The sequence below is a fragment of the Sebastes umbrosus genome, chromosome 8, assembly GCF_015220745.1.
Source record: "Sebastes umbrosus isolate fSebUmb1 chromosome 8, fSebUmb1.pri, whole genome shotgun sequence".
Taxonomy (NCBI): domain Eukaryota; kingdom Metazoa; phylum Chordata; class Actinopteri; order Perciformes; family Sebastidae; genus Sebastes; species Sebastes umbrosus.
The window spans coordinates 27,239,492-27,253,966 of NC_051276.1; the positions used below are offsets into that span (position 1 = coordinate 27,239,492).

Here is a 14,475-nt window from a genome sequence, read left to right on the forward strand (position 1 = left end):
GGTGGGTATCCTCCAATCAGAGGACGCTGATTGGTGGTTGGTGGGTATCCTCCAATCAGAGGGCGCTGATTGGTGGTTGGTGGGTATCCTCCAATCAGAGGACGCTGATTGGTGGATATCGCGACGTCCGATGACGTCGATGACGTCAGAAAGGAAGTGTTTTGGAGCTGGAACCGTTTGGAGGAGCATCTTTTGCAGCAGCATCAACCATCTAGCTAACCTTTACACTTAAATATGCCAAGAGCTGAGGGGCTATTCACTGAACTCATTCAGGTAAAGTCATCTATAATGTTACTCAGCTTTACTGTCTAACAAATGAAACACACAGAAAGCAGAATAGTATAAGATATAAGCTGTTAGCCTGCCTGTCAGTCAGACACTGTTGATGATGTTGATTTTGCATTTGCAGGGCTGGGCCATGTGGTGATGAGCGGTATGCCATGCAGAGGAGACACAGCAGCAACACGGATGGCATGCCCTCTGAAAGGTGGGAAGAATAGCTCTCAGAAGCAGCACAAGCCTTTTGTTTGTTTATTGTCTTCACACACTATATTATAGTCAAATGTCCACATGCATACAGTCTAGGCTGTTTTTTTATGGCCTCTTTGTTCCAGGTAAGCAAATCATATTTCTACAGATTACAATGATGATTTAGACAATAGTGTACTTCCAATTTTGTGGTAACAAGCCCCATTTATGACCTCAGCACTCCATAACTCTGATCACAAAGCGCTCCCAATGTAAACCTAAGGGGGAAAAGTCTTGAGCTGCAACGATTCATCGATCAATTTATCTATTAGTTGTGAGCTATTAAATTGATCGCCAACTATTTTGATAATCGATTAATCGGTTTGAGTAATTTTATAAAAAAAAAATTCTTTACTCCTCTATGACAGTAAACTGAATATCTTTGAGTTTTGGAGAAAACAAGACATTTGAGGACGTCATCTTGGACTTTTGGGAAACACTGTTCACCATTTTTCACCATTTTCTAACATTTTATAGACCAAACAACCTATCGGTTAATAGAGAAAGTAATCGACAATGAAAATAATCGTTAGTTTGCAGCCCTAGAAAAGTCAAAACCTTATTATTTAACCTGTTACACTGCAGCGGGTTGTATCTTAAAAGGTATTTTTGTGATCCCATAGATGTCTACTATCTCCTTGCAGTAATCAGATGTTTTTCTGGGGCAAAACTAATGTTTAATTGCAAAATTTGAATTTCCACAGACTGTGCAAGCCACTGCCCCAGAATGCAACTTAAAGTACAGTATGTTCCAGCAAAGAAGAGCAGAGCGGATCGTCATCGTCTGTGGTAATACTGGATCATATATTAGTGGTGTAACTCACAAGTTTCATCATGATACAATATCATATCGCTTCTTTGGACAACGATACGATATTTGCTGATATCAAAAAGTTTGACATGATTTCAATTTGATTCAATTCAGGGGCCTGCGGTTGATCTAAGACAATATCATATTTCATATATATTTAACACAATCAGTTACATTTATATTAACTCACAAAAAGCAACTAAATTATGAATTGACAATTGTATTACTGGGCTGTCCCAGACATTTAAATGAAAGATTTAATTTAAATGAAATTAAATTTAAAAAATAAAAATAAAAATAGACGTCCTATTGTTCACTATATAGTGCCACATTTCTCATTTTTAAGAGCAAATGTTTTTTTTATCAGTTTAGAATTTCAAAATAAAGGCGTATCTTAAAGAACGTATCATTTTTTTTGTTTAACTTTGCATCGATATATTAGATCGTTGATCATTGAATCGATATATCGATCCAGATCAATGTATCGTTACACTCCTTTCATATCTGATATCATTCTGGGCAGATTGTAGACACCTGTGAGATCACAGAAATACCTTTGAAGGTGAGGAATAAGGCACAGTGCTGAGGTCACAATTGGGTTTAGGGAAGGCCCTTTTCCTGTTTTAACATGAAACAAAACCAGATCCATAAATACATGGTTTTCCAAGTTTGGTGTGGAAGAACTTGACTGGTCTGCACAGAGCCCTGACCTCAACCCCATCCAACACCTTTGGGGTGAACTGGAGCCAGACCTTATCACACAACATCAGTGTTGGACCTTACTAATGCTCTTGTAGCATAATGCATAACCATCTTCCAAGCTAATGTTTTGCATCCCCACTTTTGTCCCACTCAGGAGCCGAAGCCAAACTCTGGGATCAGAGAGCAGCCTGGATGAGGGTGGTGTGTTCGACTGCCTGAAGCCCGACTCACCCGCTTCACCCCAGCAGATCTTCTCCGGCCTGGTTGGTGTCCCCTCCGGCTCTGTCTCCTCTGCCCAATTCCAGGCCGCCGGCTTAGTCCTGGGCTCTCCCCCCGAAGTTTTTATCCAGATGACCGCATCGTCCAGAGAAGAAGGAGGCCCCCACCGCACGGAGGCTGGACCTTTTCTCCCTCGGCCTCCCCCGCACCACCATCACCACCACCACCACTTCCACCACCAGGCCCTGCAGCACAGGACCTCCTCTCTACTCCAGCAGGCCACCACGGGAGCCGGCTCGGAGAGGCACAGCTCCAGGGAGGAGGCCCAGGAAGACCCGTCCACCCCGGCACCAGCCCTGTCTGAGCTGAAGGCAGTAGTCACATGGCTGCAGAGAGGCTTCCCCTTCATCCTCATTCTGCTGGCTAAAGTCTGCTTCCAGCATAAGCTAGGTACACCAGCTAGTTCACAAGTAATAGTGCTGCTTACAGTGTCTAATATATGTATATATAACCTTATAATGTGTGGTTTAGTGCTGATGTTGCACCTCTCTCCTGCAGGTATTGCTGTATGTGTGGGCATGGCTAGCACATTTGCCTATGCCAATTCCACGTTTAGGCACCAAGTCTCATTACGGGTAAAGAACTACAGTATTTTAACTGCTACACTGATACAAGTTTTTAAAGACAACATCTGATATTTTCCAGTATTGGCTGTACATAATACCACAATATATAACACAATATATGTAGAGGATATGAATAATAATAAAAATAAGTTTAAATTTAAATAATAAATAACCAAAATGCAACCAAAAACTGATGTACTGTGTTAGTGAAACTATTAAATGCCCCCTAGCAAAGACATGAGGGCACGTACACACAAGCTCCCAGTCAGACAGACTAATAATACACCGACATTTTAGTAATTTGTGACATTATTGCAAAAAAAATAGTGTTGAATTACAATTTTAGATGTAAAGAAATATATTGTAATGTTGCTAAAGTAGCTCTGTGTGTCTCTTTTATGTTTCCAGGCCGAGCGTTCTGTATTTGTTGCTCTGTGGATCATCATGTTCCTCGCAGGGAATATCGTGTATATCTACTACACATTCAGTCATGAGGAGCTGCACAACAGGTAGTGTACAAGCAGGTATTGTTTTTTTACAGTAGCTGTGTTTTTTTTTCGCCTCCCATCTTATGTTTTCGATTTACTTTTGATACATTTAGGTTTTTCCATTCATTTTGTGTTGTGTAAGTCATTTTATTTTGACTTCCATTTCCTTTAGGGAGCGTTCCTGTTCTTGTCTGGTCTGTGAGTATTTTGTGTTTATTTCATTATTTTGTTGAGCGTTTCTTTACATTTCTGTTGCTTGTCATTCTACCATCCCGAGTGAAAACGCCAGACCCCCCTATGGTGTTGTTCGGTATAACAACTCATCTCAATGTTTTCTTTTTCTTCTAGCCTCATATTTGCCAAGCCCAACCTCAGCAGCTTTGACTTCTTTGATCTGATCTGGGCCGTGGGCATCACTGACTTCGTCCTCAAGTACTTCACCATCGGCCTGAAATGCTTCGTCCTCTTTTTGCCCAAGATTCTCCTGGCCTTCAAATCCAGGGTAAGAAATCCACATTCATCCCTCTGACCCTTAGTACATCTACAGAAAATATGACTTTTATTAATTCATTTTGACATCTTTTCATGGGGCACACAGTTTACACTATATCTACAAATTATAGTTAGAACATATAACTGTAAATTTAATGATCTCAACATGCAGTTATAATGGTATTTTAATACATCTTTTCCTTTATTATGCAAAGTGGCGAATATTTTTCGTAATTGATCGATCATTTTAAATCATCAAGCAAAAATGCAAAAGAATTGGCTGGTTCCGGCTCCTCTAATGTGAGGATTTGCGTCTCTCCTCTGTTTTGTATTATTGTAAACAGAATTTCTTTGAATTTTGGACCGTTGTAGGTCGTAATCACCTTGTGTTCTGTGAAAATATAGTTTGTATTTTCTGCCATTTTATAGACATTTTAAAGATAAAAATTAGACAATTTAAATAATAATTATTAGATTAATTTAAAATAAAAGTAATTGTCAATTGCAGCCCTAATTATGTGCTTTTGACATTTGCCCAAACTGCAATAAATGCCTGCAGCTCTTTGCCGAACCAGTTTATGTCAAACCTTTGTACATTTGATATATTATATTATATTATACTCCATGTGAGTTTCTTCCCGCGGCAAACCAATATTCTCCCAAACTGTAGGGGGCCAAGCCCCCAGGAAGAGCGCCATGCTTTGAAGCAAATCTTCCTAGTGGCCAAATGGTGGTACTACAATGTCTGTGTCCGTCATGTGATGCCATTGGGCCCAAAAATACTTTTTTCCCAAAGACTTAAATTGGGAAAGAGACGTCTGTAACTCAACGGATAATTTTTTTTTGAGGTAAATCAACTTCCCAGTATGAACACCTGAATAGCCCTTATTCAAATCATTAGGTCCTAAAAGTTGTAAAATGAACAAAAAGCGGAAGTTATTTTCTTTCCTCCGTTCATGTGAATGAGCCCCAGACCGAGGCTGGAGCGAGGGCTGGGAGGCAGGGTTAAAGGAAACGCTACTGCGCTTGCTGTATGGGCCCAATGGATGCAGAAAGTTCAGGGTAATTTATCACTCGGTAGTCGAGCCTTTTTGACTTCATGCGCCACTGAGCAACTCTCATAAGAATGAACGGGAGCCCGCCTCCAACGCTGTATCCAGTTATACATCCATGGCACGGACAGGTGGAATACCACCGCACAGGACCCCCCGCGAAGGGGTGTGTCTGATGGTGTGACATCACTTTAACCGTGCGAACCTTGCGGATGTATTGAGCATAAATCAAGCTTAACTCTTCAACTTCTTGCAGCTGCTTCACAGTAAAAACCGTAAAACTGTGCTAGCATACAGGAGTGGATGAGTCCTTTTAATCACGTTACTGAGCGTGTAGACCAGGAAAATCTTGTATGACACACTTACAAGGCTTCTAATGTGAGTGTAACTTTCTGGGAAACTGCCATATTCATGCGTATCCATAACATGGTATATAGACGACGATTGAGGAAGTTCACTGACAAAGTTGTGAAACTTGGTAGATAATTTAAAAAAAAAAAAAAAAAGAATCTGCTCAACTATGATGAAATACTCCAGTGAGTAAAGAAAGTGCTGAAGGGTCACAGTGTGAAACTGTTTTGTATTCATAAGGTTTTAAATGGTACACCTTAGGTGAGCTTGTGCAACGTGGGAGTCTGTGTGCGGTTAGTCTGGCCTGAGGCAACAGAATATGACTGCAAACACACTTACACACACACAGATAGACTTTGATTTCCATACAGGTGCAGCTCATATTCCTGGTGTGTGTTTGTGTGTTGGATGGGGGGAGGGGGGAAGAGAAGGGGGGGTGCTACAAAGTATTAGGATTACATTTTCCACTGATAAACAGACCTACAGGCCTATCAGAACCACGGCAGCCAGCAACTGAGCTCATTTGCCCTCGAGGGGTTTCCACGGGTGAGGTCATCCCTCCCCGGAGCTGGTCCATTACCTGTACCCTCCACACACACACACACACACACACACGCACACACACACACACACACACACACACACACACACACACACAGATTTCCTATACACACACACACACACACACACAGAATCTGACAGCTTTGATGGAACACATGTTGAGTTTTGAGGAATCCCAGATTGTATATCATCACTTTCTTCTACTGTAGCAGCCAAACAGTCCCCGTCTATTCTGACTTCCGTGAAGTCACATAACCAGCCTGTCTGCTTCATTACTGCATCCAACCAAGGATGCACTAATGATCCCACGTAATCACCACAGTCAGCGACAAGTGATAGCAGGCACGCATGCAGAAGTTCCATGACGAGGGAGCGCTCTTATCTAATGCCTGTATGTGAATCTTATTAATTGTAATGTATTTTCATTGTTGTGCAGGAGAGGTGTCTCTGTGTCTTTTGGCACATGCAGTCGTTCCTAAATTTGGTGGTCGTTACATTCAATCTGTGGTTTATTTTTCGCTCCGTTGGAGCTGCTCTGCATGTGTATTATTTTGGCCTCAGGCATGATTTAATGTTGAAGAATTTCTGCAGCTCAACAGGAGCACGAGCGATTATGTGATGCACAATTTAAGCTCAAAATTTCGGCATTTCAAATGTTTTATGAGAAAGGAAATACTCATAACACGCTTATTAGGCTTCAAGGTCACATACAATGTGTTTGGTGGGAAACAGTAAATGTAAACGTAACTTTTGTTTGTTCACAAGAAAACTTCACAGGACACCTAGAAAAAGATATGGATATGAAAGTACTGGGCCCAATGGTTGATTTAATCATTTCTGGGTAATGAAGCAGGAAATTTAAAACCACATTTAAACTTCCACAGTAAATAGATAAATATGTAATAATAATAGTCTTACAGATTAGAATGTAAAGTTATGTATTTATGTGTCTGTTCCTTTGTGCAGCTGTGGAGTGGATAAAGAGATCAGACAAAGTAATGAAACCAAATACGCAGGAAACTATTGAAACAAGGCCTGAAGTGGAGCTTACTCAAACTCTTTGGCTCGTGTCCAAACTTTAGATTTGACAGTTTTTTGCGTGGGCGTGATGGGCACTGTGGGATACGAGGCTGAGGGGACAATAAGGAAGATGAATTAGCCACTAGCAGAGGCCTTCCTCCCCTACCAACCTGGCTGCTCGTGGCTCTGAACCCACAGTCATCAATCTTTGTCAGAGAACATCCAGGAAGTCATTACGCAAGCTGGGATGCCACGGGGGCCATCGGGGAATCGGGTTTACTCTCATTTTGGTAGCCTCTGTTTTTAACCGTCCCCAATTCACTTAACGCACTTTAACGCAGTCAGAAGTTCATTACTTTTCTGTGATTATTTAGGGAAGGGGTCCTTTAACGGCAGCTAGCAAGCCCCCGTAGGGCTGGGTTTAATGTGGGCATTGGGTAGCAGGTGGAAAGAGCCGCTGCCAGTTTCCCTTGCAGTGTGGGGAAATTGCCTGTACTGCTGTGAAACTGCGGCGCTCTGGACCGCAGCCATGTTTGGGCTGGAGGCATGCTGTTTTAAGCTTTTAATACCGCACTGCTCTTGACTAGATAGAAGAGTGCCCCGAAGCACTCTCTGCTTTTTTGGACAGCCAGTGAGTGGATCAAAGAAAGGACACATATTGTCTCAATTTAGTATTTTTTTATTTAGTTAAAACTTGGGTAAAGACTAACACTTGTTTTGTTGTTTCGTCTCCAAAAGCACTGCCTGTCCAAAAAGGAAAATATTCACATTCACAATCACTGCCATATTCCTCTACTGTTGTAGTTTCTAATTCAGTGTGTGTGTGTCCAGGGTAAGTTCTACCTGCTGATCGAGGAGCTGAGCCAGCTGTTTCGGGCCCTGGTGCCCATCCAGCTGTGGTACAAGTACATCATGGGAGAAGACCCGTCCAACAGTTACTTCCTGGGAGCCACACTCATCATCATCTACAGCCTCTGCAAGGTAATCAGTGCCCGGCAGCAAAATATTGTTTTTGTGCTTTATCTTTAGATATTGGTGGATGGCGATATTAAAGAAAAAAAACTCACTGTTAGTGCAAATATAGACTACACAAAATTCGATTCCGGCATCAGAATGAATTAACGCGAGACACTAGAGGCAAAAACATATTTTTTTTCATGCTCTGATCCATTTTGAGATTTTGTGCTTTTTTGCTTCAATAACATGTCTTCTTTCAGACTAGTGGAAAGAAACCAACCAAAATACACATTTAGGTGTTTATTTTACTACTTTGTCTATTTGCATCTGTCGATTTCTCCTAAATTCACCAAAAATGTACATTAGATAATGCCTCATTTGAATATTGAAACATAAAGTTTCAGAAAATTCGTCATACAAAAAAATAATTGTCTCAATTTCATGGTGATATCTATAAGTAATTTGTTTACCCTATTAAGTAGTGTCTGTTTACAATCTATATCTTTTAAAGGCTGTTTTCTCAAAATGAGTTTTCTCTCAGACTCTGAGCCAGAAATCTCCACTTCAGTAGCACTCTCATACACCAAACATTCTAGTTTCATTCGTATCTATATTCTGAAGGTTTTTACAGAGGGGTTTGTTCATATATCATTCATGGCCTGATTTATAGAACATGTTATCCCTGAAAACGTGGCAAAAATAGATTTTTTTTTATGGCTGTTGATGTTATTTTTTGATTGATTATGATTTAAGAAATATCCCAACTCCCCTCTGAAAAAAAAACATTGACTCTAATATGTCAACAAAATGAAACAATCAGTTTTCAACCTGGCTTTATCCAATGTTCAGATTTCTGATCTGGAAATGTATGCTAATTAGCACATATTTAGTAAGATAATGCCTCATTTGCATATTTAAATAATTTTAAATAAAATTCCTTGTAATATACTAACTTATAATACAAAAAAAGAATTCAACTGGTTTCATGGTGAAACTATTCTATTCTATTCTATTCTATTGGCTCTATGAATATTGCTACTTAAAGTCTAAAACCCCACTAGCACTCTCCTAGAGCCTCCATTGTTCATTACACCCCACAACGGGAAAGTTGTGTTACTATACTGTTACTCTTAGAGGCTTTCTGGAGGTTGTTAAAGTTTGTGGTGATGGAGGTGTAAGACAAGAGGGCAAGAGGTCATGGGGTCACTCAGGTCAAGATCTTGTTCTGGGAGTATGAATGTTTTCAGGAGGTCTCATAGCAATACTATTTATGAGAGATTTATGATTTATACAATAAGATTTATGAGATATCTTGTGTGCACAGTTAACATTTTGGCTACTGGGTGGCACCAGAGGGAAGTCAGTAAAACTAAATCAAATTGTTATTTTTAAAGTTTTAATTATTATTTAGAGATATAAACAGGATAAGGGGACGGTGAAGACCTGAACACAAGCTATATTCACAGATACTTCCCTATCTGTTAAACAACAACAATGGCCAAGAGTCAGGGAGAAGAAAACACACATAAAAAAGAAGCCTATTAAGTACGAATAATCGTTAAAACAAAATAACAACAACAAAAAAAAAACAATACAGACAGAGAATTGTATTAAAAGTTCTTTAAAAATAACAGGAAATCTCATCTCTGATGCAATATTCAGATTATTCAGGATTAATTTGCTCAAAATTCATCAAAATTGCTCGTTCTACACAAACTTCCTGCAGTTATTGCGTTCACTATTTGGGTTAATTGTACAGTATATCAATTGTTCTTTACTGTTATTGTTATTCATAGAATATATTATGAAATATCCATAAAATGTGTCACATTCAGTTTACTCAATGATAGAAAACGGGTCCCTTAAGGAAAAAGGTTGGGAACCGCTGAGGTCGGTCACTCACTTTGGTCCAGACTGTGCACATGTAAAAATAATTTGAATTGATGGAGTAAAACTAAGGCCTAAGGCGGGTCATCAGGAACATTTTGATTCATCTGTCGGGGACCCACAAAGTTAATGGGAATCCAGCTATTAGTTTTCCAGACAAGTATTAGTAGTGACACGAGGGGAGGCCAGAGGAAAAGTTAGATCACTAAAATTAATAGGAATCATCTTCATTGTTATTCTTCTCCGGGATTGGAAAGAAACATGGGCCTGGATTCTAAACAGAGTAGGTTGTAGGGCGTCAAATGGGTAGCGATAGCTTTAGAATAAGAATGAATGTTGAAATGAGAAATCAGCTCAGCCGTGGGACCCGTGGAAGTAGAAAGAGTGAAGGAGACAACAGTTTGTGGTCAACTGGTCATCAGTTAATGAGCAGTTGCACAGAGGAACTTATGGAGAAAAAGACTTTCAGATCCGTGCGTCAGTTTCAAGTCAGTCATCATATTTATCAGAAGCGGAAATAGTGAAACTAGTTGTTGGATGACTGAAAATGACGCCTGTGGCAAATATTTACACAGGGAGGATGTTGTCACTGTCATATGCTCTGTAAAGTGTATGTTGACAGTTATAGTCCAGACTGCTTTTAATACACCAGTGGATGATTCAGCGGATGTAATAGTTGATGATGGGTTTGTTAAACTTTAGTTAATAGTTATTTAATTGTTAACAAACAATGAATTGATAATTAATAATGTTTACTAATTATTATTAATACTATAATTTGTTATTTTAACAGTTTATTATAGCACACTTTTATAACATTTTATATACTATATTAAGTTTTTGTTAATGATTACCAAATGATTTTGAAACCTTTAAGAAATTGTTAGTAAAACATCTATAAACATTACATAAATAAATATTTAACACTTTGTTAATGGTTAATAATTGGTTTGTAAACTGTCTATAAACATTATTTGGATGGCGATTATAAAGTTGCAACTGATTATAATACCTTGTTAAATAGTTAATTAATACTTTGTAAAGCATCTATAAACATTATTTGTAGATAAATAGTTCATAATTTCAATGGTTAATAATTAGTTTCTGGTTCATCTATCTATGTAATGTTTATAGATTTTACATACAATTTCTTAAAAGTTTACACATCATTTGATAATCACTAACAAATACTTAATATAGTATATAAAATGTTATAATGTGTGCAACGATAAACTGTTAATAAATGGTTTACTAATGTAATCAGAATGTAGTTGTTATCGTCTCCTATCAGCTATTATACAATATATACTCTAATTATTTCATATTACACAAACTAGTAATAAAATAACAGAGGTTGGTGCCCAGAGGTTAAATCAATACTAACTTAGTGATCCTCCGATTCTCCATTAAGCACCACCATGAGGTTGACATTTGTTGTTTTGGGTAAAATTTGGACTTCATGTTCCCCTCAGGATGAATCATAATCACTTTGGTGATTCCTTAAAAGGATAGTTCGGGTGTTTTGAAGTGGGGTCGTATGAGGCTTTATCCATAGTCAGTGTATTACCTACAGTAGATGACGGGGGCGCGCCGACCGCCATCTACTGTAAGTAATACACCGACTATGTATAAGTACCTCATTCAACCCCACTTCAAAACACCTAAACTATCCCTTTAACACTCCATCCCGCCCCATCATCAGGTCTGAAGTGTCCAAAACTTACCTGCAAACATTTAGTAGAGAATGAAGTCAGAATAGCTCAAATAGGAACTGGCTTGTGTGCAGCTGTAATTGTCTTTACTATAAAAACTGATTGTGCTTTGTCTTTATTGTTTTGCAGTCCTTCGACATCTGTGGACGCGTGTCCGCCATACGCAAGGCCTTGATGCTCTGCGGCTCCCAGGTCAGATTCTATCACATATCAGTAAACACACACAAACAGTTATGATGTCAACTTTGCGTTTTTGTATTGAGATTTCAGAATAAGCTTTTAAATTCCACTTTTTTGTGTGTGTGTGTCTCGTCCAGAGTTATGGAATGAGGGCAGGCAATCAGCAGTGCAGCGAGGCGGGAGATGTCTGTGCTATTTGTCAGGCTGATTTCAGAGATCCCATAGCTCTTCTCTGTCAGGTAAGGACTCAGTGAACTAGTTAGAGGCTGCTGAACTTCTGACCACAGCCATCATCACTGATGAGTGTGGTTGGGCTTCCCCAACTTCTGACAACACCCAACCGATTAGTTCATCGGTCATTTTGGTATTAGTCAACTAAAAATTTTTTAGCCATTTGTTATGTTTTTTTATGCTGAATGAATTTCATGAATTTCAATATCCAAGAAACTTATGAGCACATCTCTGGTAAACAAAAGGGGAGTTTTTGTGTGATTCATTGTGGAGAAACTCAATTTTACAGATCTGTGGATAAAATCAACTAATTGATTAGTCGACAAAATGACTCGAGTTGAGTTATAGTCAACTAAGAATTTCTTTGGTCGAGGACAGATGTGTTGCACCTGTAACCATTCAGTGTCACTGCAAAGGTGAGAAGTTAATCCACTGGATTCGCTGGTGTTAAGTTGCTCTTTAGATATAAAGGGGAAAGAAAACAACCATTTAAACAACAGTTAGCATGTGTTTCCCTTTGCTTACTGCTACTGTTATTTGATAATGTAAGTGGTTCTTAAAGGGAGGTCAAAGGTCAATATCAGCTACTGAACAATGGACGCAAGCGCCTGCAAAGTGGATCTTTAATTAAATTTAAACCATAGGCTTTAGAGAGATATGTTAGCTGTGCATTTTCCACTTCTCTGTCGCCAAAATGAACCCTTATGTTCCTCTGCAGCACGTGTTCTGCGAGGAGTGCCTGTGCTTGTGGTTCGACCGAGAGAGAACATGCCCGCTGTGTCGCTCCACGGTCATCGAGACCCTGCGATGCTGGAAGGACGGCACCACATCGGCTCATTTCCAGATCTACTGAGCTCTGACGACGCGATCATAATATGCACCGAGAAAGATGTGATTGTGCTGTAATGCGAGTTAGACAATGGTGTGTCATCTTTCGCTGTTTATCTTGGCGCGGTAACTCTTTAAATCAGGGTAAGCTTAACACTGCAGTAACACACAATACGCCATGTCAGAGGCAATTATAAAAGATCAGAACAGGACACATGCTAATCACATTAATTTCAGTGCGGACGAGTTGAGCATCTTATGAAGCTGGAACCAAATTGTCATCATGGTATCACTTAAAAGAAACATAAAGCTTGGACTATTGTCAGTTTTACAATTGGACTACGGGGCTCCAAAGTGTGACCATTTTGGTTGCACATGCGACCAAAAATCTGTCATGTGCGACTTAACATTTTCATTGGTCGCACCGGTGCGCCGGACATTTAGCAGGTCTGTCTCTGTGTGTGTGAAACAGCGCCCTGTACTCCTCCTCGAGCAACATCACAACCTTAAAACATACCAGTTATTCAGAATGAAGAGAAGTATTGATTGTTTTTTTGTCAATTAAAATGCTGTGGTGCCCGTTACACCTGTCCCCGACATCAAAACCGCTCCACCACTTGTCTCCCCTGTCCCCGGTAAGATGCCTAATCCTGATGGATCCTGGAGGTGCCGGACCACACACTCACTATGCACACATTATGCTACTCTTATACCAACAACGTAATAATGTAAACATTTGGATTGCACTCAAACACAGCCTTGGCCATTTTCTCACGGTAGTACTGCAAGCATTAAAGCCTCGCGTGGCATTTTACGTTTCATGGGACAGGGGCGTAAAGTCTTCGAGCCACCCCCTACTTCTGCCGCCCTTCTGACCCAACATATTCAGTGGCGATGGCCTCATCTTAATCTACACCTTTATTCCTGTTTAAAATCATTTACATTATGTCTTAAGAAATTGCCAATGTGTATGGGAACTGACAAAAAAGGTAACGCTTAAAATGTATTGTTGCGGCGGCAAAAGGCACAGTGAAAAAGTTTGGGTGCACCTAAATGAAAAAGTTAGGCGCACCAGTGCAACCAATGTAAAAAGTTAATCCGGAGCCCTGGACTGTTATCATACAGTTATGGCGAGAGTCACATTTTTTTGTGTACATGTAGACTTCGCCAGGGTTGTTAACTGTGAACAACATTTTATTTTACACATGATAAAAGAATGTTACTTTGATTTAGTGTGGTGATAATGTAAATAGTCACAGCATTCACACTCTATTTGTGGTCAATTTGGCACATTTTTTTGTATATTTTATGATTTTGTCATATCTGTGTACAGTCTATATCACATTTTCTTTTATTCTACAATTTGGTATTTAACAATTCTTATTTGGTATTTAGTTTCAAGTTTTTAAATATTAATTTTGAAACACCCTTTGAACACAGTAAAATGTCTCAGACTGATCGTAAGTAGAAAATCAGTATGTCTCTGTAGGTAAAAATAAAGTTCTTGGTTAACAAACGATAAGGTTATTTAGATATTGAGTAATGAACGTAAGGTGGTGTGTGTGCCAGCAAGGCACCGTAATCATAACATGTTGTAGATTTGTATCAAGTGTGGTGCAGATATTGAAGTCAGTAGGATTTGACTTTCCATACATTTCCACTTGTATTTCCTTTGAGTGGGAGCTCATGTTCCAATCTTCATTTCGTCATTATTCCATATGGATATTATTAGTATATGAATCATTTTCTGTCATCCTTGGGTTGCATAATAGACACTGTGACTATTCAATGCGGAGGTTTTCAGTTTTAAATTAAAGCACTTTAGCTCAC

General features: G+C 39.3%; 1 protein-coding gene across 4 annotated transcripts; it reads left to right on the forward strand.

The window, feature by feature from the left end:
* The first annotated feature begins 133 nt into the window (after positions 1-133).
* Positions 134-14,475, forward strand: rnft2 (ring finger protein, transmembrane 2). 4 transcript variants are annotated; one of them, XM_037778030.1, is made up of 11 exons: positions 139-273; positions 410-487; positions 1,233-1,317; positions 2,196-2,710; positions 2,819-2,895; positions 3,295-3,395; positions 3,723-3,876; positions 7,682-7,831; positions 11,536-11,598; positions 11,724-11,825; positions 12,536-14,475. In XM_037778030.1, exons 2-11 carry the CDS (start codon positions 427-429, stop codon positions 12,668-12,670), a joined length of 1,443 nt encoding a protein of 480 aa, XP_037633958.1. In that variant the 5' UTR covers positions 139-273; positions 410-426; the 3' UTR covers positions 12,671-14,475. The 4 variants fall into 4 exon arrangements, with proteins under 4 accessions (XP_037633960.1, XP_037633958.1, XP_037633961.1 ...); XM_037778032.1 differs by lacking the exon at positions 1,233-1,317 and having other exon boundaries at positions 134-273; XM_037778031.1 differs by lacking the exon at positions 139-273 and having other exon boundaries at positions 462-614.